The sequence below is a fragment of the Eschrichtius robustus genome, chromosome 19, assembly GCF_028021215.1.
Source record: "Eschrichtius robustus isolate mEscRob2 chromosome 19, mEscRob2.pri, whole genome shotgun sequence".
Classification (NCBI taxonomy): domain Eukaryota; kingdom Metazoa; phylum Chordata; class Mammalia; order Artiodactyla; family Eschrichtiidae; genus Eschrichtius; species Eschrichtius robustus.
Window position 1 is genome coordinate 65,377,133 of NC_090842.1, and position 26,233 is coordinate 65,403,365.

The window sequence follows — 26,233 nt, forward strand, 5'->3', positions numbered from 1 at the left end:
CTAATATTTGTTTTTTTCCTCTTTTATTTGGTCTGTTAAAATAGCTATGAGGTGACAGGAAGATGTTTCGCTCAGGTCCCTCTTTAGTGTTCTTTGCAAATGATGAAGGATGCGTTGGATTGGCTTGGAACCTTCCTCCAACAGAGCCATCTATTCGTGATGAAGAAGTTTGCTCACAGTTTATTTTTCAGCTGACCCCTTACAATGTTTTCTTCACCAGTGGCTATATGTTTGCAAATCTGCATGTTTAAATATTTTACTGAGATCTTCTGGAAAGAAGAATTGAATACTCAGTATTATATCTGTGTGATCAGACCTTGAAAGAGAAATTTCCTTTGGTCAGGAACATGAAGGTTGGTTCTGGTGTTTTAAATTCGACAGGCGATGAGGACAAAGTCTGCCCACTGGCCCTTCAGGATCCCATTTCAGACTTTAGTTCCACCTGATTCTCTGGATTCAACCTGGGCTTTCTCAGACATGTCTCCCCTCTGGGCCTCCTCAGGGAGCCCACTTGTAATATGGAGATGAGAGTCTAGACTCAGAAACTGTGAGTCTGAGGAATATTGACTCCTGAAGTGATTGGCCAAATTGTGTGTGTGTTTGTGTGTGGGAATTCTTTCTAGTGAGAGTGTCCTGTGTTATTTAGAATTTTTCACGGTTCCCAGTCATCCTAGAATGAAAAGCAAAAATGCTAGGATTGAGAATAGAACATAGCCTCATAGTTTGAGAAACCATAGTCAGACATATTTCTCTGCATTAAATGTAAATCTGAAAGTAGTTTATGTCAACCCCTGGGCTTCAGACCTCCACTGGGTTTTTTTTGTCCTTGGGACAAAATCCAGTCTCCTTCCTGTAGCTACACAGACCTGTGTCATCCTCAGGGGGCAGCCGGTGTCTCCAGCCTCATCCTGGGAGCTGACCCTGTTCTCTTGGTTCACTCTGTCCTGGTCACATTCACCTTTTCTCTGTTCCCAAACACCAACACCTTTCATGTTTCAGACCTTAGTTGCTCCTCTTACCTTTTTCTTTCAAATCAGCATGATCCTGGCCGTACACCCTCCTTCAAGTCTTAGTTCAGAGATGGCTCCCCATCCACCCCCCGACAATCTCCGTGACATTAACCAGATTTTATTGCCTCAGTATCAGTCACCCTCAACAGAAACGCACTTTTCCATTGATTATTTTGAGTCTCTTGTCTTTAACCTCCACCGAAGGACACGGTGTTCATCTTTTTCCCAGGGTCACTGCAACGCCTCACTCGTGGGATGTTTTCAGATGCTAGGAATTTGCATTGGGCTGAGTACTCCTCAGGGAATACGAAGGTAACAGGGTAGGTGATGAGGATGGTTCCCATATTTGTTCTGGATATTTCAGCGCTTATTGATCTTTACCTGGTGTGCCTCCTTAATTACTCCAGAGCAAAAAGATGTAGGGAGGCCTAAGAAGCCCTGTACAGCTGGTTTCCTCTTGCAGTGTTGTCAGGTGTCCTCATGTTTATTCTGCTGCCTTACTGCTCTGCTGTAGCTACAGGTGTTCCAGGCTGTGCACATCTGGGGACCAGTTGCCACCTTGACAAGTGCTTTGCCTTCCAGCAGTTCATCCGCTCAGAGTCAGGGGTAGTGATTTTACGATGCTAAGGGTGGGCAGAAGTCCAGAACCTAAGGGGATGTGAAGGAGAGCGCCCTAAATAGGGAATGTATTTTCCAATTAGATGTGAGTGGGGAGAACAGGACACAAGAAACTTAAAGGACACTCTCCCTTTGTAACTGTCTCACTGAACTCAAATGCCTGTGTAACTGCACTCCATCATAACGTCCCCAGTTGCTGGCAGATATTCTCCAGGGGGCCAGCTTTTTGATCTTCATACTGAATGCCCAGTGTCCTTTGGGTGGGAGCTTCTGTGTTCTTGTTGCAAGATCTTTGCTGAGAGGTCTTTGTGCCATTTATCACGTTTCCTCGTGTTCGCATGGAGGATAGAGAAGTCGGGAAAGGGAAGCAGAGCCTGTATGGGTCTGCACGAGGGATATGGCCACAGGTGTGGGCATCAAGTTGAGCCCAGTGAATGTGTGCACCTGTCCCTTGTGGAATCAAGGGATGTGGGGAGGTATTGGCAAGGGATGTCTTAATTCTGTCTGGAGCATCATGACATGGGTTTATGGGTGGTTGTGGGTTTGAGGTGCCATAGGCTCCTAGCTCAGCTTCCCTGTAACATAGCTGCTGAGACTGAGGCTTGCATGTATTGGTTACATTGGGTCACACCTTCATTCCTGAGGAGGAATGAAGACAGTGGATTTAGAAAGAGAACCATTTTCCCCCAGTATTGTTAGAGCTGTGGCCTGAGATACACCCATAGGGAGCTCTGGGTATAGGAGGATGGCTGCCATGGTACCGCAGGAATGGATCTAGAGGGTGCCCTATAGAATCCACTCTAAGCAGTGGCTTGTGTTGGCTTTTTTGGGAGGGTAAGAATCATCGTGTAAACCTCCAAGTAATACAGGGAAAGTCTCAGAGATCATTTTTCGCATTACCTTTGCTATTTTTGAGCATTTTGGGTTGTGAGTGAAGAATATTTCAGATGCGCTATGAAAGATACAAAAGAGAGCACTTCATTGGGGATGCTGGGGTCTCACTGAGGCATGCGTATCATTGGAGACATCTTTTTAATTGGTAGGTTTTGGAGACGACAGTGTTTGTGCTGGAATCATTGTAAATGAAAATATGGGCTTTTGGGTCTACTGATCCTTGGGTGTCTCCATATGTGTTTTTTCCTGATGCATGAGTTATGAAGAGCTTGGTTTGTTATTTGGTATTTTCTATGAGGATCATTAAGAGAGTGTCTGGAGACTGTGTTGGACCCCATAAGAGTTTGTTTGTTTATTTGTGTCCGTACGGGAAATTATGAGTTCTATGTCAGATGGCAGAATGTTTTGAGCAGGGAGCTTTTGCTAGGTATGTGTCTAGCACGGGTCATAAAGTCTTGTCATGTTTGGAAAGATTGTTTCAAGAATCAAAGGGCCCCAACACCACAGTGATCTAAAGTCTAGAGGCTCATCCTTGGGAAGAAATAGCTGTTAACTTTCTTGCTGCCAGGCTCATGCTTGTTTCTGTACTATCCTGTCTTTATCTGTCTCAACACACAGACACAGACACACACACACACACACACGCACACACAGGCCCAATACAGAGAACAGAGCACACTTAATGCCCTGTTGGTGGGAATGTAAATGATACGGCTATTATGGAAAACAATATGGTGGTTTCTCAGTAAATTTAATGTAGAACAGACACAATCTGTCAAACCCACCTCTGGCTTGATATCCAAAGGAAATGAAATCAGTATATTGAGTGCAATATCTCCCCTCCAATGAGCATTAATGCATTATTCACAACAGCCAAGTTGTAGAAAGAACCATAATGTTGACGAATGAATAATGAAGAGATTTTATATATAAATATATATATATATGTATGTATGTATGTATATATATATACACACACACACAAAATTCAGCCATAAAAATGAAGGAGCCTATCATTTGTGACAAAATGAACGAACCTAGAATGAATATGCTCAGTGAAATAAGCCTGACAGAAAAAGATAAATTCTGTGTGAAAACTAGAAATGTAAAACTCATAGAGCTGTAGAGTAGAAAGGTTGTTGTTACCAGGGGCTGAGTGGTGGAGAAAATGGGGCGACGTTGCCCAAGGGTTAGAAACTTTCATTTGTAAAATGAGTAAGTTCTGGGGATCTCTGTGTACCATGCTGACTACGGTTGATCATAGTGTGTTACTATATACTGGAGAATTGTTGAGGGAGTAAAATTTTAGTGTTCTCACTACACAGACACAAAATGGTAACTGTGAGTTAATGGAAGTGTAAATTACTTGATGCTGATAATTATTGTACATTGTGTACATCTGCCAAATAATCACGTTGTACAGCTTATATGTACGCCATTTTTATTCATCAATTATACCTCAGTAGTGCTTGAAAAGAAAAAGAAAGCGTGAGGTGTGTTGGGCTCACCCCCTCTAGATGGTGCTCAACCCAGGCTTCACGTTGATTTGAGTAAGGCATCTTTATATGTTTTATACCCCCTGACCAGAGATGCCTTTTAAAGTAGCTGGCTTGGGGCCCAACATGAATAATACGTAAGGTTCCCCAGGTGATTCCAATCTGGATCCCTCACTGAGCATCGTGACTCTTGAGTCCTCCCATTCCTGAGGGCTGGGGTCTGGGCTGAGGCTGAGGGGCTCTGCTCTGCGTGGGGATGGACCAGGGCTGGTCTGTGACCTGCAGGGGGTCGTCGGGTCCAGCTGAGGTGCCCGCTGCAGCTGTGCATGTGAGGGCCTCACCAGGAGGGGAGCGAGATCTGAAGGAAAGGGTGGGAAAACTCACTGGTTGGTCTCTGTGTGGGAGTTTACTGTCCTGAGCCCCTCCTGGGACAGTGGGCAGCAGGGGACTGTCTGTTCCACATGCTGAGGTCTTCCCTGTGTGTGTGGTTGTGACTCAGGAAAGGGGTGTGTTGATTCCAAGCATTAAACAGCCTGTTTCCAACTTTGAAGATCGACCTCCAAAGGCTCACATGGTCTGAGGAAGAAGCCCATAAGAAGAGGAGGAAGAGGAAAGAGAAGGAGTAAGAAATGGCTCTTTCTCAGGTGAAGTCATGTTCTCAGTTGATTCTTCAGTGTATCCGTCCTGAAATTCCCTTCTTTGGACACGCTAATCCTCTCTGACTCTGAGGTGTCGTTCCTGACACCTGTGCATTCATCCTTACCTAGTGCCGTCCCTCAGTACGTGTTTATAATTGTTATATCTTCTTGGAGAATTGACCCTTTTATGATTACGTAATGTCCTTTGTCTCTTATGTCAGATTTTCTGTTTACTTTGTCCGATATTGTGCAGTCACTCTTGCTGTCTGTGGGGTGGGATGTCTTTTTCCTTCCTTTTGCTGTTTGCCTTTCCTGTCCTTAGATGTGTCTTTCGCTCTAGCTCTCTGTTTTCCTCCTGTTACTTCCTCTAGTGGTCCCTGCGCAGGCACACTGTACCGTGGTGAACGGCAGGAGCCCTGGCCAGCCCCCTTCACTCCACTGTAACTTCAGCGGGAATGCATCGACCCTTTCCTTCTGATCATGACATTGGTGAAATGTTCTTTCTTAATAACAATATACTTTTTCCATATTCTTTTTTGTTATGTTTTATAATTCTCCAAGAAACTTTTTACTTTACCATTGTGAGAATTTTATTCTTAATCTGTTAAAATAACGTATAATAGTAATAACTTTCCTAATTTTTTAAAAAAATTTTTCTAATTTTGAATCAATGTTTTATTAGTGGAAAAACTAAGAAACCTTTTTGGCTTTTGTTAATGCCTATCTGTATAAATTCAAATGGACAGATTTATATTTATATCTTTGAATATAGTTATTGAAATTGGAGTTAAAGTATTCTCGTTTTTTTTTTAATGTCTGTACTATTTTCTTTTTTAGTAGCCTACGATAGAGTCATGTTGAGAAGCTCAGTTTAGTACAGTTTGTACATTTTCATTTCTGTAAGAAATATTCTGAAATACACATGAATAAATATGATAATGAAAAAATAGTCTGAAAATCTGTCAGGAGACCACTCTTGTTTCAGTTAATTTATCGTTGGCATGTGTGCATACGTGCACGGATGTGCAAGTCCATGGTTTAGATAAAAGGCATCATGATTTTAAATCTATAGATATCTTTTTGCAGTTCATATTATATCTTTAATATATTCCCTGGCCTTGAATTTTTTCTACAGTATCATGTTCATGGTTTAAATAGTAATAAGATTATTAAATATTAAATATTATTAAAGTAATAAGATTATTAAATAGTAATAAGATTTGTGTGTATGTGTGCGTGTACACGTATATAATGAACTTTTAGGCTGTTCCATGTTGTTTACCTTGAACTTCTTTAAAGTTTTCTCAGGTAATCATCTGTCAGTGAAGTTTTAATGCTCTATGTGTTACTTAACTCTGTGATTTTTAAGCTTCAGTTCCAGAGCCCAACCATGGTATAGCCCAACCAAGTTCATGTGCTTACTGTATGATTCCTTAGATTCCTGAACTCAGTCGAGTTTTTCAGAGTGTCTCTGACACAGTTTTCTCCTCTGTAAGTTGGGAAAAGATCTTTCTTTAATGAGCTTTGATGTTGCTAACAAGTTAATACATGTAAAACATTTAGAGTAATGCATAGCATATAGGAAGTGTTCATATAATGTTCCTCTTTGCTGCTGTTATCGTCATCATAATTGGAGGTTTTGAGCTTTCTTTATAAAACCACTGTGGACTCTGTCATCTCTGAAGACACCACTCATGCTCCTCCACATCCAGGAGGATGATTATCCCCCAGTGTATAGAACGTAATATCTAACACTTCCACATGGACAGCCCGGTGTTGAATTTTTATTTGTATGTATTTCATGTATTGCCCATAAAAATGAGAAGGGTAAATCTATTTGAAGGATATTGTAATCTCTATGACAAAGCATAAGAAATTAAAATTAGACACCCAATTAGCTTCAAATACCTTTCCATGGATCTGTCAGAATACATACTTCAATCTAATTGATCTTTTACCTCTACTCATTTTGTATGGAAATAAGAACTCTCCTCATGTCCTCTTGGTGAAATGTTTTTTTATTTAAGGGACAGTTGACATTGAATGATGTGGTCATCGAATTCTCTCCAGAAGAGTGGGAATGCCTGGACCCTGCTCAGAGGGCCTTGTACAGGGACGTGATGTTGGAGACCTGCAGGAACCTGCTCTCCCTGGGTGAGGATAACTTCCCTCCAAAAGTCGGGAGGGTATCTTTGCATTTTCCCCTGTTTTCCTTTTGGAATCCCCTGCCTTGGTTAACTGAGCTCAAAGCCATGTTGACTGAGGCATGAAAAGCTTCTTGATTTAGCATCAGGAGTTTAAACATGCCCTTTCTTCAGATGATCTGGCCACTTCGCGGTACACCAGGAGTTTTTTAAGTGATTAAGTGTGTCTAATGCCCAAGCAGAAACTTTTAAAATATTTCATTCCCTGTGCTCTACCTCTGTGCTTTTGATTCAGTACCTATTGGAAGAGAGTTAGATGTCTGCATATTTCATTGTTCCCTCTGCATTGAGAAGGAGGCACGCGGTGGATGAGTTTCTGAAATATGTTTCCAGACCCACTGCAGCATTAGTAGTGTTTGGGAAACTCTACCAAATGGGAGAGTTGTTTGCGAAAACAGAAATCTATTCGTTGTCAAGTCTGAGAGGAAATTTTTCTTCTCCCTTAGTTATCACTCGGTCCCTCAACATGTAAAATGTATTCTTTCCTCCTCCAGTGGTGTGGGAGCTCCACCAAAGACAAAGGCAAAGTCTTTATCATGATATACAGCACTCGGCTATCTGGCCCCTGTGAACTTGTTGCTGCTTGATTTTGAGGAGCGTAAACAGGGTTGTTTTAAAGGGGTCTGTTGCTCCCTCAGCTCTCCTTTTGGACTTGATTCCCTTGGATGCTCAGTTCTCAGTCCATATAGATCAGAGCTGATGCCTCCAGACTCCAGCCCCTGAGCCTTTCTGGGTTCCACCCCCATCTTGTGTTCTTTGAAGACCTAATCAGAAGATGGGAAAACACTGGCTGCTCTTTCATTCCATCTGGCACCTCAGCACCTGCAAGGAGCTGTCTCAAGCCCTGTCTGCTTGTTTTGCTACCTCAGCCATTTACTCCTTTGACTAATATCTCCCCATTCTGCTACCAGAGTTTGGTAACAGCTGTTGTACTCTAAGTTGCTCTTAGTATGCCTCTTTTTTTAATTTTACTTCGTTTATGTGTTTATTTTTTTGTTGGCTGCACTGGGTCTTCATTGTGGCACGCAGGCTTCTCTAGTTGTGGCGGGCAGGCTCCAGAGCTCGCGGGCACAGTTGAGGCAGCGCTTGGGCTTATTTGCCTCTTGGCATGTGGGATCTTAGTTCCCCAGCCAGGGAGCGAACCCGCGTCCCTTGCAATGGAAGGCGAATTCTTAATCACTGGACCACCAGGGAAGTCCCAGCATGCCTCTTTTTAAAAAAATATATTTTGCACATAAATGGGATCATTCAGTATTATTTTTTCTCTGAATAATTTTACTGAGTATATACCCTCATTGTCCATCTGTGCTGTTAAAAATAGCTGGATTTTTTTCTTCTTTATGTGTAAATGAAATTGCATTCTGTGTATCTCCCAGATTTGTTCCCCATCCATCTGTTGGACAGTTAGGTTGTTTCAATGCCTGGGCCATTGTGATTACTGCTGTTATGAATGTGGGAGTGCAGGTATCTTTTTTTTTTTTTTTAATAAATTTATTTATTTTATTTATTTATTTTTGGCTGCGTTGGGTCTTTGTTGCTGCGCGCGGGCTTTCTCTAGTTGCGGCGAGCAGGGGCTACTCTTCCTTGTGGTGCGCGGGCTTCTCATTGCGGTGGCTTCTCTTGTTGCAGAGCACAGGCTCTAGGCGCGTGGGCTTCAGTAGTTGTGGCTCGCGGGCTGTAGAGCGCAGGCTCGGTAGTTCCGGCGCACGGGCCTAGTTGCTCCGCGGCATGTGGGATCTTCCTGGACCAGGGCTCGAACCCGTGTCCCCTCCATTGGCAGGTGGATTCTTAACCACTGCACCACCAGGGAAGTCCTCTTCTTTTCTTTTAACCTCATTATTTTTAGTTGCCTCATACAGTTTTATTCACACACATATGCAATCACAAGCTACGATACCCCATGTTTATTATTCCCTCTCCTCCACTCAGTCCCGTTATCAGTCCTGGTCTTTCTTTACATGGTCTCTCTCTCTCTTTTTGTATTATTTATTTATTTATTTATTTTTGGCCACACCCCGTGGCATGTGGGATCTTATTTCCCTGACCTGAGATGGAACCCGCACCCCCTGCTTTGGAAGTGCAGAGTCTTAACCACTGGACCGCCAGGGAAGTCCGTTTACATTGTCTCTTGATGTGGTTAGAATCACTGTCGTTTGGTCACGTATTTAAGTTGTTCTCCTGATCTCCCCAGTTTCCACAGCACTTCATCATCCATCCCTCCACCTTCCTCATTACTCACACTGTAAAAATGATTCCCTTTCATCCATTGAAAAACTTTGTCAGTAGATGACCTAAATCAAAATGTGCAGCCGTGATGACTCAGAAACCATTTCCAGCAGGGATGCTTGAATAGCAGTATTAGTTACATAGCTCACTTCTTCTTGCATCTCCCTTAAGATTTCCTTTTTAAACTTCTGGTATTTGTATGTTTACTGTTAGTTGGTATGTGCTTTGTGGTCACAGTGGAAAATACCCGTTTTTGAGAGCTAATGTAAGTTTTTCCATTTGAATATTTTTGTCACAGTGTTTGAAACGATGCTACGCTGAACTTAATTTGAATTACGTGTAATCACTCTTTCTGTAGTGAAGAATCCTATTCTTTACTGTTCTTCAAAAATTTAACATCATGGTTGAAAAGTTTCATAACTCTGTTTGATAAAAGTGTTACTTTTGTTTAATATCATATATTCAACATGAAACATTTATTCATGCAGTGTAATGAATAGGAAATGTATGGTTCTTTATATCTTGTAGATATTTCTCATATACACGTGATAAGGAAATTACAACTAAAATCAAACATTGATAGAGGAGGAGTATTCCAAACGGTGATTTTGGGAAGACATGAAATCCAGGAAATCAAACCTTTTTACCTCTTGGAAATACAGGAGAATATGTTTGACTTTGGATTTCAGTGGAGACATGATGAAAGAAATTACAGAAATATCCCTACATCCCATAACCAAAATGTCACTGATAGAAGAAGTCAACATGGTGGAAGGGATGCGGGAAACAACCATATTGGAAATAGACTTGTGTTAAGCCTTCAGGATGAACTGCATATGTTTAAAAGTAAACAGAAAATTGATGATTTTAATAAAGCTAATAAGAGTATCAACAGTACTTCCTCATTTTCACCAGTTGAAGGAATTTCTCCTCCTGTCCAAACCAACATTTCTAATATATATTTTATGCATCCTTCAATACTGACACAAGACCAGAGCCCACACAGGGAAATACCTTACAAATGTAATGAGTATGGCAAAACGTTTCATCAGGGCTCAAATCTCAGGAGTCATCAGAGAATCCATATAGGAGAGAAATTACATAAATGTGATGTATGTGACAAGGTCTTTAGCCGAAATTCAGATCTTGTAATTCATCAAAGAATTCATACTGGAGAGAAACCTTACAAATGTAATGAGTGTGGCAAGGTCTTTAGTACAAAAGGAAAGCTTTCAGTTCATCAGAGAATTCATACTGGAGAGAAACCTTACAAATGTAATGAGTGTGGTAAAACCTTTAATCAGAGATCAATCCTCACTCGACATTGGATAATCCATACAGGAGAGAAATTACATAAATGTGATGTATGTGACAAGGTCTTTAGTCAAAATTCAGACCTTGTAATTCATCAAAGAGTTCATACTGGAGAGAAACCTTACGAATGTAATGAGTGTGGCAAGGTCTTTAGTCAGAAAAGAAAGCTTTCAGTTCATCAGAGAATTCATACTGGAGAGAAACCTTACAAATGTAATGACTGTGGTAAAACCTTTAATCAGAGCTCAACCCTCAGTCGACATCGGATAATCCATACAGGAGAGAAATTACATAAATGTGATGTGTGTGCCAAGGTCTTTAGTCAAAATCCAGACCTTGTAACTCATCAGAGAATTCATACTGTGGAGAACCCTTAAAAATGTAGTGTCTGTGGGAAAACCTTTCTTTCTTCCTCTGGCGTCAGTAGGCATGACATAATCCATAGAGTAGCAAAACCATATAAATATGATGTATGTGACAGAGTCAGTCATCAAAATGCAGTCCTTGGACTTCATCAGGCAATTCATACTAGAGAGAAACCTTAGAAATGTAATGAGTGTGTCACAGTCTTTAGTCAAAACACAAACCTTGCGAGTCATCCAACAATTCATAATAGTGAGTAATCTTACAAATGTAATGAGCGTGGCTAAAACCTCTCATCAGGGCTCATACCTCAGCAGGCATCAGATAACCCATACAGGAGAGAAATTACACAATTGTGATGTATGTGGCAAGGTCTTTGGTTAAAATTCATACCTTGCAATTCATCGGAGAATTCATACTGAAGAGAAACCTTGCAAACGTAATGTGTGTGGCAAAACTTTTCATCATGGCTCAACTCTCTGGCATCATCAAATAATCCATACAGGATCCAAACCATATAAATGTGACATGTGTGGCAGAGTCTTTAATCGAAATGCAGTCCTTGCATTCTTCTTCAGAGAATTCTTACTGGAGAGAAACCTTACAAATGTCATGAGTGTGGCAAAGTCTTTTGTGAGAAGACAACCCTTACAAGGCATCAAGAAATTCATATTGCAGAGAAACCTTACAAATGTAATGCATGTGCCAAGGTCTTTAGTCAAAGTCTCCAACTTCGAATTCATTGGAAAATACATAATGGAGCAAATTACAAGAGTAATGATTGTGGCAAAGTGTTTAGTCAAAATGCAAACCTTGTACGTCATCAGAGAATTCATAATGGTGAGAAGGCTTACAAATGCAATGAGCGTGGCAAGGTCTTTCGTCAGAGTTCAACCCTTTCAAGTCTTCGGAGAATTCGTAATGGTGAGCAGTCTTAGACATGTAATGAGCATGTCAAATTCTTCAGTGTGCTTTCAAGCCTGACTTAATGCCATCAGGCAATCCATATAGGTGAGAGACTTTAATAATGTAGTGATGTGACAAGGCTTTTAGCAGGTGTCCCCATCTTATGCTTTATTAGAAATTTCATTCCTGATTGAAACCAGTAATTGTAATTATTGTGGCCTGGCCTTTTGACAAGGAATGTATTCACCAAAGAATTCATTCTGGAGATTACCTCATGAATGTATGAATGCGAAAAACCTTCACTCGGGGCTCACATCCTACTTATCATCAGACAGTCCATACTGAACAGAACATTACAGCATTACTCTACCTTGGGAATGCTATTTTTTTAAACACTCCTTAATACCTGCTCCCCATTCTTGAGTATGCAGTATATGAATGTATTTTTTCTTGTTCTTTTATGTGTCTAAATAAACGTCATGGTATGCACCTTGATTTAGATGAAGAGAAAGTAGGAAAATAGTAATCATATGCAAAATAGAAAAATCTAAATATCAGTATCATATTTGTCCTTTATTGTGCTCAGTGAAATAATTTTTAGGGCTCTATGTTCATGAGTCTTCTCTTCAAAATGAACCACATACAATGGGGACATTTTTGTTTGGTGGATAAACTAGAAATTTCATGTATTCACCCTTAAGACATATTTTTGTTGTTGCTGGTTTGCACTTGTGACCATTCATTGGAATAGGGTGGAACCCCACACAGAATTTGGTTTGATTATTGAGACTGATATTTATATTGAAGTGTTATGAGAATGTTTGTTATATAATTCAGCTTTCTATGGGAAGGGTGGAGACTTCCAAGGTGTTCAAAAAATGGTTTAAGAGAACAGGGAATGGTCAATGGCTTCTTGTGTTAAGGAGATCACTTGATGAGATTTGAATTTTCAGTTTGTATCAAAGGAGGGAGTCCTCAGGGTTTTTTTTGTTGTTGTTGTTTTTAAATTAGTTTGCCCACATAGGTAGAATAGGAAGAGGTTGTCCTGCTGCCTAAAGCTGTCAGTAGTCAAACATCATAAAATGGATTCAGACTGTTTAATAAAACAGCGAATGTTTACTCTTGAAACTCCTAATTTCTTGATTAGGAAACAATACAGTTTTCTTCATGCTAATAATTTATTACATTTCTTTACCTGTGGCACACGTATGTTCCATTGTGCAATATGGTTTTTGAAAATGCTTGTAAAACACTGTTTAAATAAATTGCCCTAGGTGTTTTTACCCTAGGTTAATAAAAATTAATGTTTGGACAAGGAATTATATATATATCCAGTCTCCTGGCATAAACCATAATGGAAAAGAATATAAAAAAGAGTGTAGGCTTCCCTGGTGGCGCAGTGGTTGAGAATCTGCCTGCCAATGCAGGGGACATGGGTTCGAGCCCTGGTCTGGGAAGATCCCACATGCCGCGGAGCAACTAGGCCCGTGAGCCACAACTACTTACTGAGCCTGCGCGTCTGGAGCCTGTGCTCCGCAACGGGAGAGGCCACGACAGTGAGAGGCCCGCGCACCGCAATGAAGAGTGGCCCCCGCTCACTGCAACTAGAGAAAGCCCTTGCACAGAAACGAAGACCCAACACAGCCATAAATAAATAAATAAATAAATAAATAAATAAATTTAAGAAATTCTCCCCTCAATAAAAACAAACAAAAAAAAACAAAAAAAACCCCACAATCAAAATGTGAAGATTCTAAACAGAAATAGAATGTTTGTCTATACTCATTAAAAAAAAAAAAAGAGTGTATATATGTGTATAATTGAGTCACTTTGCTGTACAGCAGAAACTAACAGAATGTTGTAAATCAACTATACTTCAGTAAAAATATTAATGTTTGGAAATGTTTACCAGATAATATATGTAAGCAGTTTTTTAGAAGAGCAGTTATCCATAGGGTATCAAAATTTTATTCTGCAGTGTTTTTACTAAATGTCTTGTTGTTTAGTTTTATAATTTTACCTTTAAACCAGTGATTACCTTTGAGCTAATATTTGTACAGGTGTGAAGTTTAAATGGAGTTTTCTCCCCCATTGTGAACATGTTATTGATTACTACCAGTTTTTGAAAATCCTTCATTCATTGAATTGCCTTGGTACCTTAGTCAAAAATCTGTTGGAAGTACAGTGGCCCTTGAACAGTGCAGTGAGTTAGAGGTGTTGAGTCCCGAGTAGTCAAAAATCCACGTATAACTTAATATTGGCTGTCCATATCCGTGGTTCTGCATCCTTGGATTCAACTGAGTTGTGACCTTGTAGTACTGTGATAGTGTGTTTTGGGAAACATGCATGTATAAGTGAATCCACACAGCTTAAACCCGTGTTGTTCAAGGGTACACTGTACTCCTGTGGGGCTGTTTCTGGTTTCCTCATTCTGTTCTGTTGGTCTATGTGTCTGTCACTCGAGAAATCTCACACAGTCTTGATTACTGTCACTGTATTATAAATCTTATCGTGTGGAGTGATTCCAACCACTTCAGTATTTTTCAGATATATCAGCTCTTCTATTTCTTTTGCCTTTCCATATTTATTTTAGAAAAATCTTGTTTGTATCTTCAAAAATTTTGTTTGGAAATGCGTTAAACCTGTATGTCAGTTTGAGGTGATTTGTCATCATTTCTACGTTGTGTCTTACCTTCAATGAATATGGTATGTTTCTCTAGCAATTCATTGACTGTGGTATGTTTCTCTAAAATGACCTAAATGAAATGTCATCTTTGATTTCTTTCAGACCACTGTAGTTTTCCATATAAAAGTCCATGTTTTGTTAGATTTACACATTTTTCTTCTAGTTTTACTATTCTGAGCATTTAAAGAAGATATTACATTTTTTAGTTCAGTATTCATTTGTAAATTGCTACTATATAAAATTTCAATAAATTTTTGAGTGGGGTACTTGTATCCTGACACCTTGCATTGTATACTTTTTCTAGAAATTTCTGTAGATTCTTTTGATTTTCCATATACATCATTTCTTTAAAATTTCTATTTCTGCTGTAACAACTTACCACAAACTAAATGCCTTAAATCAACATAGATTTATGCTCTTGTTTTTCTGGAGGGCAGAGGTACAAAATGAATCCAAAACATTGTGAGTCTGACTCCATTTTTGAGGTCTGACTACAGACACCTTTAAGACTCGGTACAAGCTCTTCCTCTTCTGCGCATGTTATCAGGGCAGGCTGATAATAAAGCCTGAGCGCTCCATCCCTTGGCAGGACTTGTAGGTTCACACCACAAGCAAGTACCATCACCACAGCCCAGTCTTGTATCCACCGTAACGCAAGAACATCACCATTCTCCGCTTTCTCTAGCCATTTTGGGAACAACTTGGTCCACCCTGGTCTCCCCAGAAAGCCCTCCAAACTAAACTTTGTGTGGGGTTCCATCTTTTTCCAGCAGAAAAAGCAAAAGTACAGGGACTTCCCTGGTGGCGCAGTGGTTAGGAATCCGCCTGCCAATGCAGGGGACACGGGTTCGAGCCCTGGTCCGGGAAGATCCCACATGCCGCAGAGCAACTGGGCCCGTAAGCCACAGCCACTGAGCCTGTGCTCTAGAGCCCACAAGCCTCAACTACTGAAGCCTGCGTGCCTAGAGCCGGAGCTCTGCAACAAGAGAAGCCACCGCAGTGAGAAGCCTGCGCACCGCAACGAAGAGTAGCCCCCACTCAGCAACTAGAGAAAGCCACACAGCAGTGAAGACCCATCGCAGCCAAAAATAAATAAATAAATAAATTCATTAATAAAAAAAAAAAGCAAAAGTACAAATTAACAACAAATAGGGCTTCCCTGGTGGCTCAGTGGTTAAGAATCCGCCTGCCAGTGCAGGGGACATGGGTTCGAGCCCTGGTCTGGGAAGATCCCACATTCCGCAGAACAACTAATCCCGTGCACCTGAACTACTGAGCCTGTGCTCTAAAGCCTGCGAGCCACAACTACTAAGCCTGTGCACCACAACTACTGAAGCCCGCGTGCCTAGAGCCAATGCTCCACAACAAGAGAAGCCACCACAATGAGAAGCCCGTGCGCAGCAAGGAAGACCCAACACAGTCAAAAATAAATAAATAAATATTTTTTTTAAAAAACCTAAAAAAAAACCCAACAAATATTTTGGAGAGTGCATACGTGAAATTTCTAGTTTATAAATCCCATTGTGTATGTTCATTCTTAGAGGAAACTCATGAACCTTGATCTTTTCCAGTTATTTCTCTGAGCACTGCAAGCACAAATGATAGATTGTGTCCTTTTAATCCTTATTTATGAAATGTTCTTTTATTTCCTCATAGTTTTTATATGCTTACTATATTTCTATTTTCATTTCATGTAGATATGCAAACCATGGGTCTAACTTCAGCACTAAAAAAGGCGTGTAGAAATATAATCTTGTGTATATTCAGGTAAGGAGAGGCAGTTTGTAGGGAGCTTGAATCTGAAGTTCCACTGACTTGATATTTTCATAGTAGCCCCAGAAATAATCAGGGATACACTTTGGAGTTCATAAGTCAAATGCAGATTATGAATATATATTTCCAAAGTTGAACGTCGTTTTGTATATAACGTGGAAAGAAATTGTTTAGATGCCCCTCAACCTAGAGAGCCTAACGATGTATTATGTATTATGAAGTGCCCCAAAGAGGTGGGATACACTGGGGTCAATAGAAAGCTTATGACTCATTCAGGATTATAAAGGAAAGATTACATTACATTAATTTTTGAATCCCTTACAAGCATGCTTTACTCTAGTTCCTTTCATTAAACTTCTGTAACACTGTGTCTTCAGTGTCTAGAAATAATACTAATTTTCATTAATAAATGATATACAACAGCTATTCCTTTTTAAGAGGACAGAAGAACATTGTTCCCCTCCATTTTTTCTACCATCATGATACTCATGAAAACTTCATTCTCTCAGTGTCCAGTTGTACTGTGTTTCACGATCATCTGGTAGAGTAACTCTTTCCTATAATCATCAGCAATAGCCCTCAGTCATAGCAAATCTAGAGAAGGGGCAATGACCACAAAAACCACTATATTTTAGATAATAGTTTTATATCTATACTCTGCCCTTCCCCATGCTGTCAAGTTTATTTATAACATTGCACCTTAAAATGAGTGTCCTAGTTTTTCACAGTAAGCTGGATATGAATAAATCCCACCTAATGAAGTAGGTCCTTTCATCTTACCCATCCCTTCCCTAAGACCATCATGGTGATAAAAGAATAGCAAGTAACGAAAGAATAACAGCAGATTTCAAACTTCAGGTTATAGGTCGTTAATAAGAATACACCGTTTTCAAGAAACTTCAAATAATTGAATAAAAACATTTAATAATATGCAGATAATTAGGTTTTTCCACAGGTATCCTTGCTTCATTGATAGACACCATCTCATGAGTTGTTTTTTTTTTTATACAGCAGGTTCTTATTAGTTGTCCATTTTATACATATTAGTGTATACATGTCAATCCCAATCTCCCAATTCATCACACCACCACCCCTGCCACCCCCCCCCCCCCGCCACTTTCCCCCCTTGGTGTCCATACATTCGTTCTCTACATCTTTGTCTCTATCTCTGCCCCGCAAACCGGTTCATCTGTACCATTTTTCTAGGTTCCACATATATGCGTTAATATATGGTATTTGTTTTTCTCTTTCTGACTGACTTCACTCTGTATGACAGTCTCTAGTTTGTTTTTTTTTTTTTAAGTAGACTTTCTTTTTTTTCTTCCTGTTGTTCCATGCTGCTTGCAGGATCTTAGTTCCCTGACCAGGGATTGAACCCAGGCCATGGCAGTGAAAGCGCCGAGTCCTATCTGATATTGGTTGATCTTCATAAGTAATGAACCTAGTTCCCCTGAGTGTAAATTTTCTTATCGTTAAGTCCATTGAGAGCGTTGTTTGAACATTTATCTCCATTACATTTGTCATTTCTGTCTAGTATGAATTCTTCGTGGTGTGTGCTGAGGTAATTGCTGAAAGACCTTGACTCACTTGTACCGTTTCCATATTATATGAATACTTTCATGACCACAAAACTGTGTATTGTTTACAAAGTTGATCACACACATTACATTTGTCAAATTTCTGGAAAGAATTCTGTTATGTTCCAGAAGGCTTAAAATTTGGATCAGCTTTGCCATATATTTGTGTGTTTTTTCTCAAAAATGTATATTCTGATACCAAGTGAGGTATGAGCCCTGGTTCCTGGCTTTGCCACATACGTTAGTTTTATATGGTATTTCTCCACAATGGAGTTTGTTTTTGTTTTTAAAAAAATTTTTTTGTTTTTTTGGCCATACTGCATGGCCTGTGGGATCTTAGTTCCCCAACCAGGTATTGAACCTGGGCCCTCAGCAGTGAAAGCCCGAGTCCTAATCACTGGACTGCCAGGGAATTCCCTCTCTTTTTATTTTTAATTGGAATATAAGTGATGTACAATATAATGTTTCAGGTGCACTATACACTGTTTTTTTTTTTTTAATTTATTTATTTATTTTATTTTTTGCTGTGTTGGGTCTTCGTTTCTGTGCGCGGGCTTTCTCTAGTTGCAGCAAGCGGGGGCCACTCTTCATCGCAGTGCGCGGGCCTCTCACTATCGTGGCCTCTGTTGTTGCGGAGCACACGCTCCAGACGCACAGGCTCAGTAGTTGTGGCTCACGGGCCTGGTTGCTCCGCGGCATGTGGGATCTTCCCAGACCACGGCTCGAACCCGTGTCCCCTGCACTGGCAGGCAGATTCTCAACCACTGTGCCACCAGGGAAGCCCTACACTTTTAATATTTGTATACATTATGAAATGATCACCACAATGAGTCTAGTAGCCTTCTTGTCCCCAAACAAAATTATTATGATGTTATTGACCATATTCTTTATGCTGTATATTGCATCACTGTGACCTATCTATTGTGCAGTTTTAAATGTGACCCTCTTAACTTTTTTTTTTTTTCTTTTGGCCGTACCGCCTGGCATGTGGGATCTTAGTTCCCTGACCAGAGATCTAAACCAAACCCCCTGCAGTGGAAGCACGGAGTCTTAGCCACTGGACCACCAGGGAAGTCCCTGAAATATGCCCCTCTTATCTCACCCCTTTACCCCTTTCTCGAAATCATATGTTTGTTCTACCAGTCTCTCTTCACTGTATTTCACTTTTTTTTTTAAATGCCATATATAAGTGAAACCATGTGGTATTTGTTTTTGTCTGACTTTTTTCACTTAGCATAGTACGTTCTAGAGCCATCTATGTTGTTGCAAATGGCAACATTTCTGAGCAATATTGCATTCTATATATATACACACCACATTTTCATGATCAGTTTGTCCATCAGTGGTGCTCAGTGCAGTCTTCACATTAGATGGATGAGGCATTTTGTAAATACATGTGTGCCCCCTGACCAGAGATCCTGTTTCATGTTATCAGGGTGGGGCCCAACTTTAGTAAATAATATTTAAGGATCTCCAGTACGTTCTAATCTGTATGTACCATTGAGCATCATGACTGAGTCCCCCCGTTCCTGAGGGCTGAGGCTGAGGGGCTCTGCTCTGCGTGGGGATGGATCAGGGCTGGTCTGTGACCTGCAGGGGGTCGTCGGGTCCAGCTGAGGGTCTCACCAGAGAGCACAGTGACTTGCAGGAAAGTGTGGGAAAACTGCCTTGCTGGTCTCTGTGTAAGAGTTTACTGTGTTCAATCCTTCCTGCCCTGCTAAGGTTCCCACCGTTGTATGGTGGAGTCTGAAACAAAGGGTTCTGAGAAAACACACAGGTTGTCAAGTTGGGGGAGGAAAACATTAGTAGCATAAGGCTTCAGAAGCTATTTTGTTCATTTCTGGCTTTTTGGTTGGTTTGGTCAGTTCAGAAAGTGTTTCGCAAAGAGGCAATTTTAGAATTTTGTTCCTGTTTGGAAGCTTCCAGGTACCCATGAAAATAAATATACCATTCGTCTTGTTTAATTGTAGAACTGCAGTCTTCAAATTTAGTCTTAAGGAAAACGAGTTTTGGGAGATGGAATGGTACTCATAATGGCCACTGTAATTCTGGATTAATTTTAGTTTGTTCAACCCACTTGGTAAAAATGTGCATGTGTAGCGTTCATACTTTTGATGCAGGAAGGAAGACCCCTTCCAGGACCCAAGAGTGGGCCCTTGTCTAACACTCGGAAACGAATTGTCCGAGGAGACACACGTACTGACAAAGCAAAAGACTTTATTGGGAAGGGGCGCCTGGGTGAAGAGCAGCAGGGTAAGGGAACCCAGGAGAACGGCTCTGTCACGTGGCTCGCAGTCTCAGGTTGATGGTCATGGGGTTAGTTTCCGGGTTGTCTCTGGCCAGTCATCTTGCTTGGTCCATTTTTGGTCTGACTCAGGGTCCTTCCTGGGGTGGCTTTTCTGTGTCAGATCTTAGTTCCTATTTTAACCTTTTGCCTTTAAGTCACCATGGCTCAGGCCTTTGTCCTCCTTCAGTTCTAGGCTCTGAGAGGGCCCCACCATCCCCTCCAGCCAGTCTCTGTCACATTCACCAGGGTTTATTGCCTCCGTATCAACCCCCCTCATCAGAAATGCCTTTCTCCATTGATCATTTGGAGTCTTTCCCCTTTTCCGTTCGTTGAAGGGCGCAGCGTGTTTCTCTTCCTCCCAGGATGGGAGGAAAAGATGTAGGAAGTCCTAAAAAGCCCTACAGAACTGGTGTCCTCGTGCAGTGTCCTGAGCTGTCCCCATGGTTAGTGTGCTCTGTCACTGCTCCGCTGTAGCCCCCAGGTGTTCCAGGCTGTGCCCATCCAGGGGCCAGGCACCACCTTGGACAAGAGCCTTGATTTAACAGTAGCTCATCTGTTCAGAGTCAGGGATAGTGATTTCACTGTTCTGAGGGTGCAGATGTTGGGAACCTAAGGGGGCATGTAGGAGGCCCCCCCCCCAATGAGCTAGGGTATCTTTTAATTACCTGTGAGTGGGGAGAACAGGAGATAAAAACCCTGGGAACCATCTGTCTTGGAGATTTCCTCACTATACTCAAATGCCTTTGTAACTGGACTTCATAACAACCCCAGTTGCTGGTCAGTTCTCCCAGGAGGGCCAACTTCTTAACCTTCATACTGAATGGCCAGTGTCCTTTAGGTGGCAGCTTGTTGTGATGGCTTTACTGAGAGGTCCTTGTGTCTTTCAGCCTTGTTTGCCCATGAGTGGTTTGGGAACAGGTAGAAAATTGGGGAAATCGGAGGGAAACCTGTAGGGCTCTACAGCAGAGACATGGCCGCAAATCGGGGCATCAAGATGTGTGCACCTGTCCCTTGTGGGCTCAAAGGGTGTGTGGAGCTGTTGGCGTAGGGTGTCTCACTTCTGGCTGGAGCACCTGGAATTAGGTTTATGGATAGATGTGGGGTGCGTTGCATGGTTTGAGGTGCCATAGTGTCTTAGCTCAGGTTCCCTGGGACCTAGCTGCTGACACTGAGGTTTCCATGCATTTGTTTATTTGGATAGTTCATGGTCATACCTTGGGAAGAAAGAAGGCAGTGGATTTAGGCAGAGAAAAACATTTTTTCTCCAATGTCAGATGTGTTCCCTGAGCTGAGCCTGCAGGAATCCTTCAGTGCAGGAGGATGGGTGCCTTGTCCTCAGGCGATGGAGCTAGAGGGTGCCCTACCTCATCCACTCCACAAGTGACTTGTGTCGGTCTTTTGGGAGGTCAAGGATCATTGTGCAGGGACACTGCTTTGGGAAAGAACTCTGGTGTTCTTATTAATTGCTGCAAGTAATAAATCCTTCCTTGTCCACGGGGGCCTGGGGAGGGAATCACTGTGCTATTTTTAGAGTAATATAGGGAAAAGTTCAGAGATCATTTTGTGGGTTACCTTTTGTATTTTTTAGTATTTTGTGTTGCAAATAAAGTTTCAGATGTACTGATACAAAAGATAAGAAAGAGAAGGAGAATTTGGAGTGTTTCCTTGGGAAATGGTGGGGTCTCTCTGTGGCATGTGCATCACTAGATACATCTCTTTTATGTAGTTTTTGGAGATGACAGTGTTTGGTCTGTGGTCACTATGAATGCAAATATGGTGTTTTGCATGTAGTGTTTCCTTGGGTGTCTTCATATGTATTTTTCCCTCAGGCATGATTTATTAGAGTTTGGAATGTTTTCTGGTATTTTATAGCAGGATGAGTGGATCATTATAGGTTGCATGGAGGCTGTGTTGGACCCCATGAGAGTTTGTAAGTTCATTTGAATCCTGAGCGGAAATTATGAGTATAAACTTCAAATGGCAGAATGTTTTCATTAGATAGATTCTGGTAGGTATGTGTCAGTGGACACAATTTGAGAGAGGCCAGTAACTTCGTGGATGTAGGGAAATTTATTCCAAAAATCAGAGGGCCAGCAACAGTACAGTGATCTGCAGCCCAGAGGCTCATCTTTGGGAAGCTGTAGTTGCTACTTTCTTACTGCCAGGTCAGTGCTGGTTCTCATACTGTCCTCTCCCTCCCTGTGTCAAACCTCCGAGTGTACACACACACACACACACACACACACACACGACAGAGAACAAGGAACAATATAATTGTATAGAATTACTGTTAATTATTCTTCATACATTTGATACAGTTGTCTAATATCACTCTTGTGACTTTTTAAATTTAGCATTTGTTAACTAGAGCCTCTTGATACCGATTGTTGAGCCGCAACTCAGTAAAAGACTGCAAGGGAACGTGAAATGGAGGTGTTTATTACTCACAGGTTCTGGAGGAGGTACAGGATACAGCTGGAGGGAACACGTCAGAATTCAAGGAGGGGTGCAGGCAGAGAGCATGGGGCATGCCCTGAGGCATGTGCCTTCATTAGGGTCCATGGATGAAATGTTTTGGCTTCTTGGGTTCAGGCTGCATTTGTCAGTGCAAACCGAAAAAAACAGGAATTGGTAGGCTTCCTTGTTGGTAAGCGTGTCTCATCCAAAGAAGAACCAGGCGAAAGCCTTGGGTGACAGGGGAAGATGGTTATCACAAGGGCAGTTGGGGGAGTCAGTCATAACAGGAACTTAAACTTGCTGTGACTCTGTGGGCTGTTCCATAGGACGTGTTGTCAGGGGAAAGGCTCGAGTCAGATCAAGATCCCTGTTGGCCAGTTGCCTACACCAAATAAATGCTGAGATCAGCACATTATGGAGTACTTCACCTAGCCTCTCATGGCCACCATCTGTGATTTTAGATTTGTTTTCTGGGTGGTGGCGATTTTCAAATTAAAAATGTAGTCTGTAATTCAAAGTGTTTACTCAAATGATCTGTTTCACAAGGGTGAATTGTGGCAGGTTATTCGTTTACCTGAAAATATTGCAATTAGGTTATTTCCCTATGTAAATATCATCATGTAGGCATGTGATAAAACATACATTGTAGGTGTTATCAAACAGATATTTCCATAAATAATATTGAGGGTTGAAATGAAGTTTTTGCATAGCTGATAACCTAGTTTTAATTTCTTTAGGGTTTGTATTAAAGAGAATAATATATCTCCCTATAAAATGCCCTTAAAACATTGTAAAAATGATTATTCTTTAGATGAAACTAATCTTAATTTCCTCTGAAGACTGTATACTTTACAGGCTTTCTCATCCACACATCACAGAACTTTCAGAAGTAGAAACAAAGACCTAGGGACTTCCTTGGTGGCGGACTGGTTAATAATCTGCGCTCCCAGTGCAGGGGGCCCGGGTTCGATCCCTGCTCAGGGAACTAGATCCCACATGCATGCTGCAACTAAGAGTTTGCATGCCACAACTAAGGAGCCTGCAAGCCGCAACTAAGGATTTGCTGCAACTAAAGACCTGGCACAACCAAATCAATCAATCAATCAATCAACCAATATTAGGGCTTCCCTGGTGGCTCAGTGGTTAAGAGTCCGCCTGCCAGTGGGTTCCCGCACGTCCGCCCAGCTCCCCCCCTGACGTCAGCCTCGCGCTTCTATTTAAGGCCCCTCCTGCTCCCCACTCGGAGTACCCGAGCAGCTACCGCCAATTCCGGGTCCAGCGCCGCTTGCCTGCCCGCCCGATGTGCACTCCCGATTCCTTTAGGTTCTAAGTCCAATATGGCAACTCTCAAGGATCAACTGATTCAGAATCTTCTTAAGGAAGAACATGTCCCCCAGAATAAGAATACAGTGGTTGGTGTTGGTGCTGTTGGCATGGCCTGTGCCATCAGTATCTTTTTTTTTTTTTTTTAATTTCAGATTTTTTAAAAAAATTTATTTATTTATTTTTGGCTGTGTTGGGTCTTCGTTTCTGTGCGAGGGCTTTCAACAATTGCGGCAAGCGGGGGCCACTCTTCATCGCGGTGCGCGGGCCTCTCACTATCGCGGCCTCTGTTGTTGCAGAACACAGGCTCCAGACGCGCAGGCTCAGTAGTTGTGGCTCATGGGCCTAGTTGCTCCGCGGCATGTGGGATCTTCCCAGACCAGGGCTCGAACCCGTGTCCCCTGCATTGGCAGGCAGATTCTCAACCACTGCGCCACCAGGGAAGCCCTGCCATCAGTATCTTAATGAAGGACTTGGTAGAAGAGAAACTGAAGGGAGAGATGATGGATCTCCAACATGGCAGCCTTTTCCTTAGAACACCAGAAATCGTCTCTGGCAAAGACTATAATGTGACAGCAAACTCCAGGCTGAAGAGGGAGAAAGCTGTCTTAATTTGGTCCAGTGTAATGTGAACGTCTTTAAATTCATCATTCCTAATATTGTAAAATACAGCCCAAACTGCAAGTTGCTTGTTGTTTCCAATCCAGTGGCTATCTTGACCTGTGTGGCTTGGAAGATAAGCAGCTTTCCCAAAAACCGTGTTATTGGAAGCGGTTGCAATTTGGATTCAGCGCGATTCCGTTACCTCATGGAGGAAAGGCTGGGAGTTCACCCATTAAGCTGTCATGGGTGGATCCTTGGGGAGCATGGAGACTCTAGTGTGCCTGTATGGAGTGGAGTGAATGTTGCTGGTGTCTCGCTGAAGAATCTGCACCCCGAATTAGGCACTGATGCAGATAAGGAGCAGTGGAAGGCAGTTCACAAACAGGTGGTTGACAGTGCTTTTGAGGTGATCAGACTGAAAGGCTACATACACATCCTGGGCCATTGGACTATCTGTGGCAGATTTGGCAGAAAGTATAATGAAGAATCTTAGGTGGGTGCATCCGATTTCCACCATGATTAAGGGTTTCTGTGGAATGAAAGAGGATGTCTTCCTTAGTGTTCCTTGCATCTTGGGATAGAATGGAATCTCAGATGTTGTGAAAGTGACTCTGACTCCTGAGGAACAGGCCTGTTTGAAGAAGAGTGCAGATACTCTTTGGGGGATCCAGAAAGAGCTGCAGTTTTAAAGTCTAAAATCATACCACTTCCCTGTCTAGGCTACAACAGGATTTTAGCTGGAGGTTGTGCATACTGTCCTTTATATCTGATCTGTGACCAAAGCAGTAATGTTAAGACAGCCTCTGAAAAACATCAGTTTCCTAACATTAGCAATAGGAATGATTCATAAAAACCCTGCAGCTGTATCCTGCTGCTGCATGGCACTTATCTTGTGTGGTCCTAAATTGGTTCGTGTAAAATAGTTCTGCTTCCTCAAGAGGTACCACTGACAATGTTGCAGATGCTGCAGTTGCCCTTCAAACCAGATGTGTATTTAACTCTGTGTTATATAACTTCTGGTTCCTTTAGCCAAGATGCCTAGTCCAACTTTTTTTTCTCCAATTAATCATATTCTGGGATTGATTATAAATCCAGTATTGTATGTCTTGTGCATAACTGTTCTAAAGAATCTTATTTTATGTACTATATGTATCAGAATAGTATACGTTGCCATGTAATGTAAAAAAGAAAAATCGACATAAATAATGCAGCCAACTATCTAAGTGTTATACCAATGAAAACAATAAATAAACCTTGAACAGTGGAAAAAAAAAAAAAAAAGAATCTGCCTGCCAGTGCAGGAGACAGGGGTTTGATACCTGGTCTGGGAAGATCCCACATGCCACGGAGCAGCTAAGCCCATGCGCCACAACTACTGAGCCTGTGCTCTAGAGCCCGTGAGCCACAACTACTGAGCCTGTGCGCCTAGAGCCTGTGCTCCGCAACAAGAGAAGCCACTGCAATGAGAAGCCTGCACATCGCAACGAAGAGTAGACCCCACTTGCATCAACTAGAGAAAGCCCGCGTGCAGCCATGAAGATGCAATGCAGCCAAAAATAAAAAAATAAAGTAAGGTTTAAAAATTAAATATTAAAAAAAAAGAAACAGAGCTAAAATATGTTACAATTTCAAAATAAAAAACTTTCTAGGGGGCTTCCCTGGTGGCACAGTGGTTGAGAATCTGCCTGCCAATGCAGGGGACACGGGTTCGAGCCCTGGTCTGGGAAGATCCCACATGCCGCGGAGCGACTAGGCCCGTGAGCCACAATTGCTGAGCCTGCGCGTCTGGAGCCTGTGCCCCGCAACAAGAGAGGCCGCGATGGTGAGAGGCCTGCGCAACGCGATGAAGAGTGGCCCC

General features: G+C 41.8%; 1 protein-coding gene and 1 pseudogene across 1 annotated transcript in view; both read left to right on the forward strand.

The window, feature by feature from the left end:
- Positions 1-12,072, forward strand: part of LOC137753018 (zinc finger protein 836-like) — a 37,806-nt gene extending 25,734 nt beyond the window's left edge. Inside the window, exons 3-4 of the mRNA XM_068527974.1 lie at positions 6,684-6,810; positions 9,615-12,072. Of these exons, the coding sequence (XP_068384075.1) occupies positions 6,684-6,810; positions 9,615-10,777 (1,290 nt within the window). The 3' untranslated portion in view covers positions 10,778-12,072. The remainder of the gene's footprint in view (positions 1-6,683; positions 6,811-9,614) is intronic.
- An 11,682-nt stretch (positions 12,073-23,754) lies between these two features.
- On the forward strand, positions 23,755-25,083 carry LOC137753036 (L-lactate dehydrogenase A chain-like; annotated as a pseudogene).
- The last annotated feature ends 1,150 nt before the right edge of the window (positions 25,084-26,233 follow it).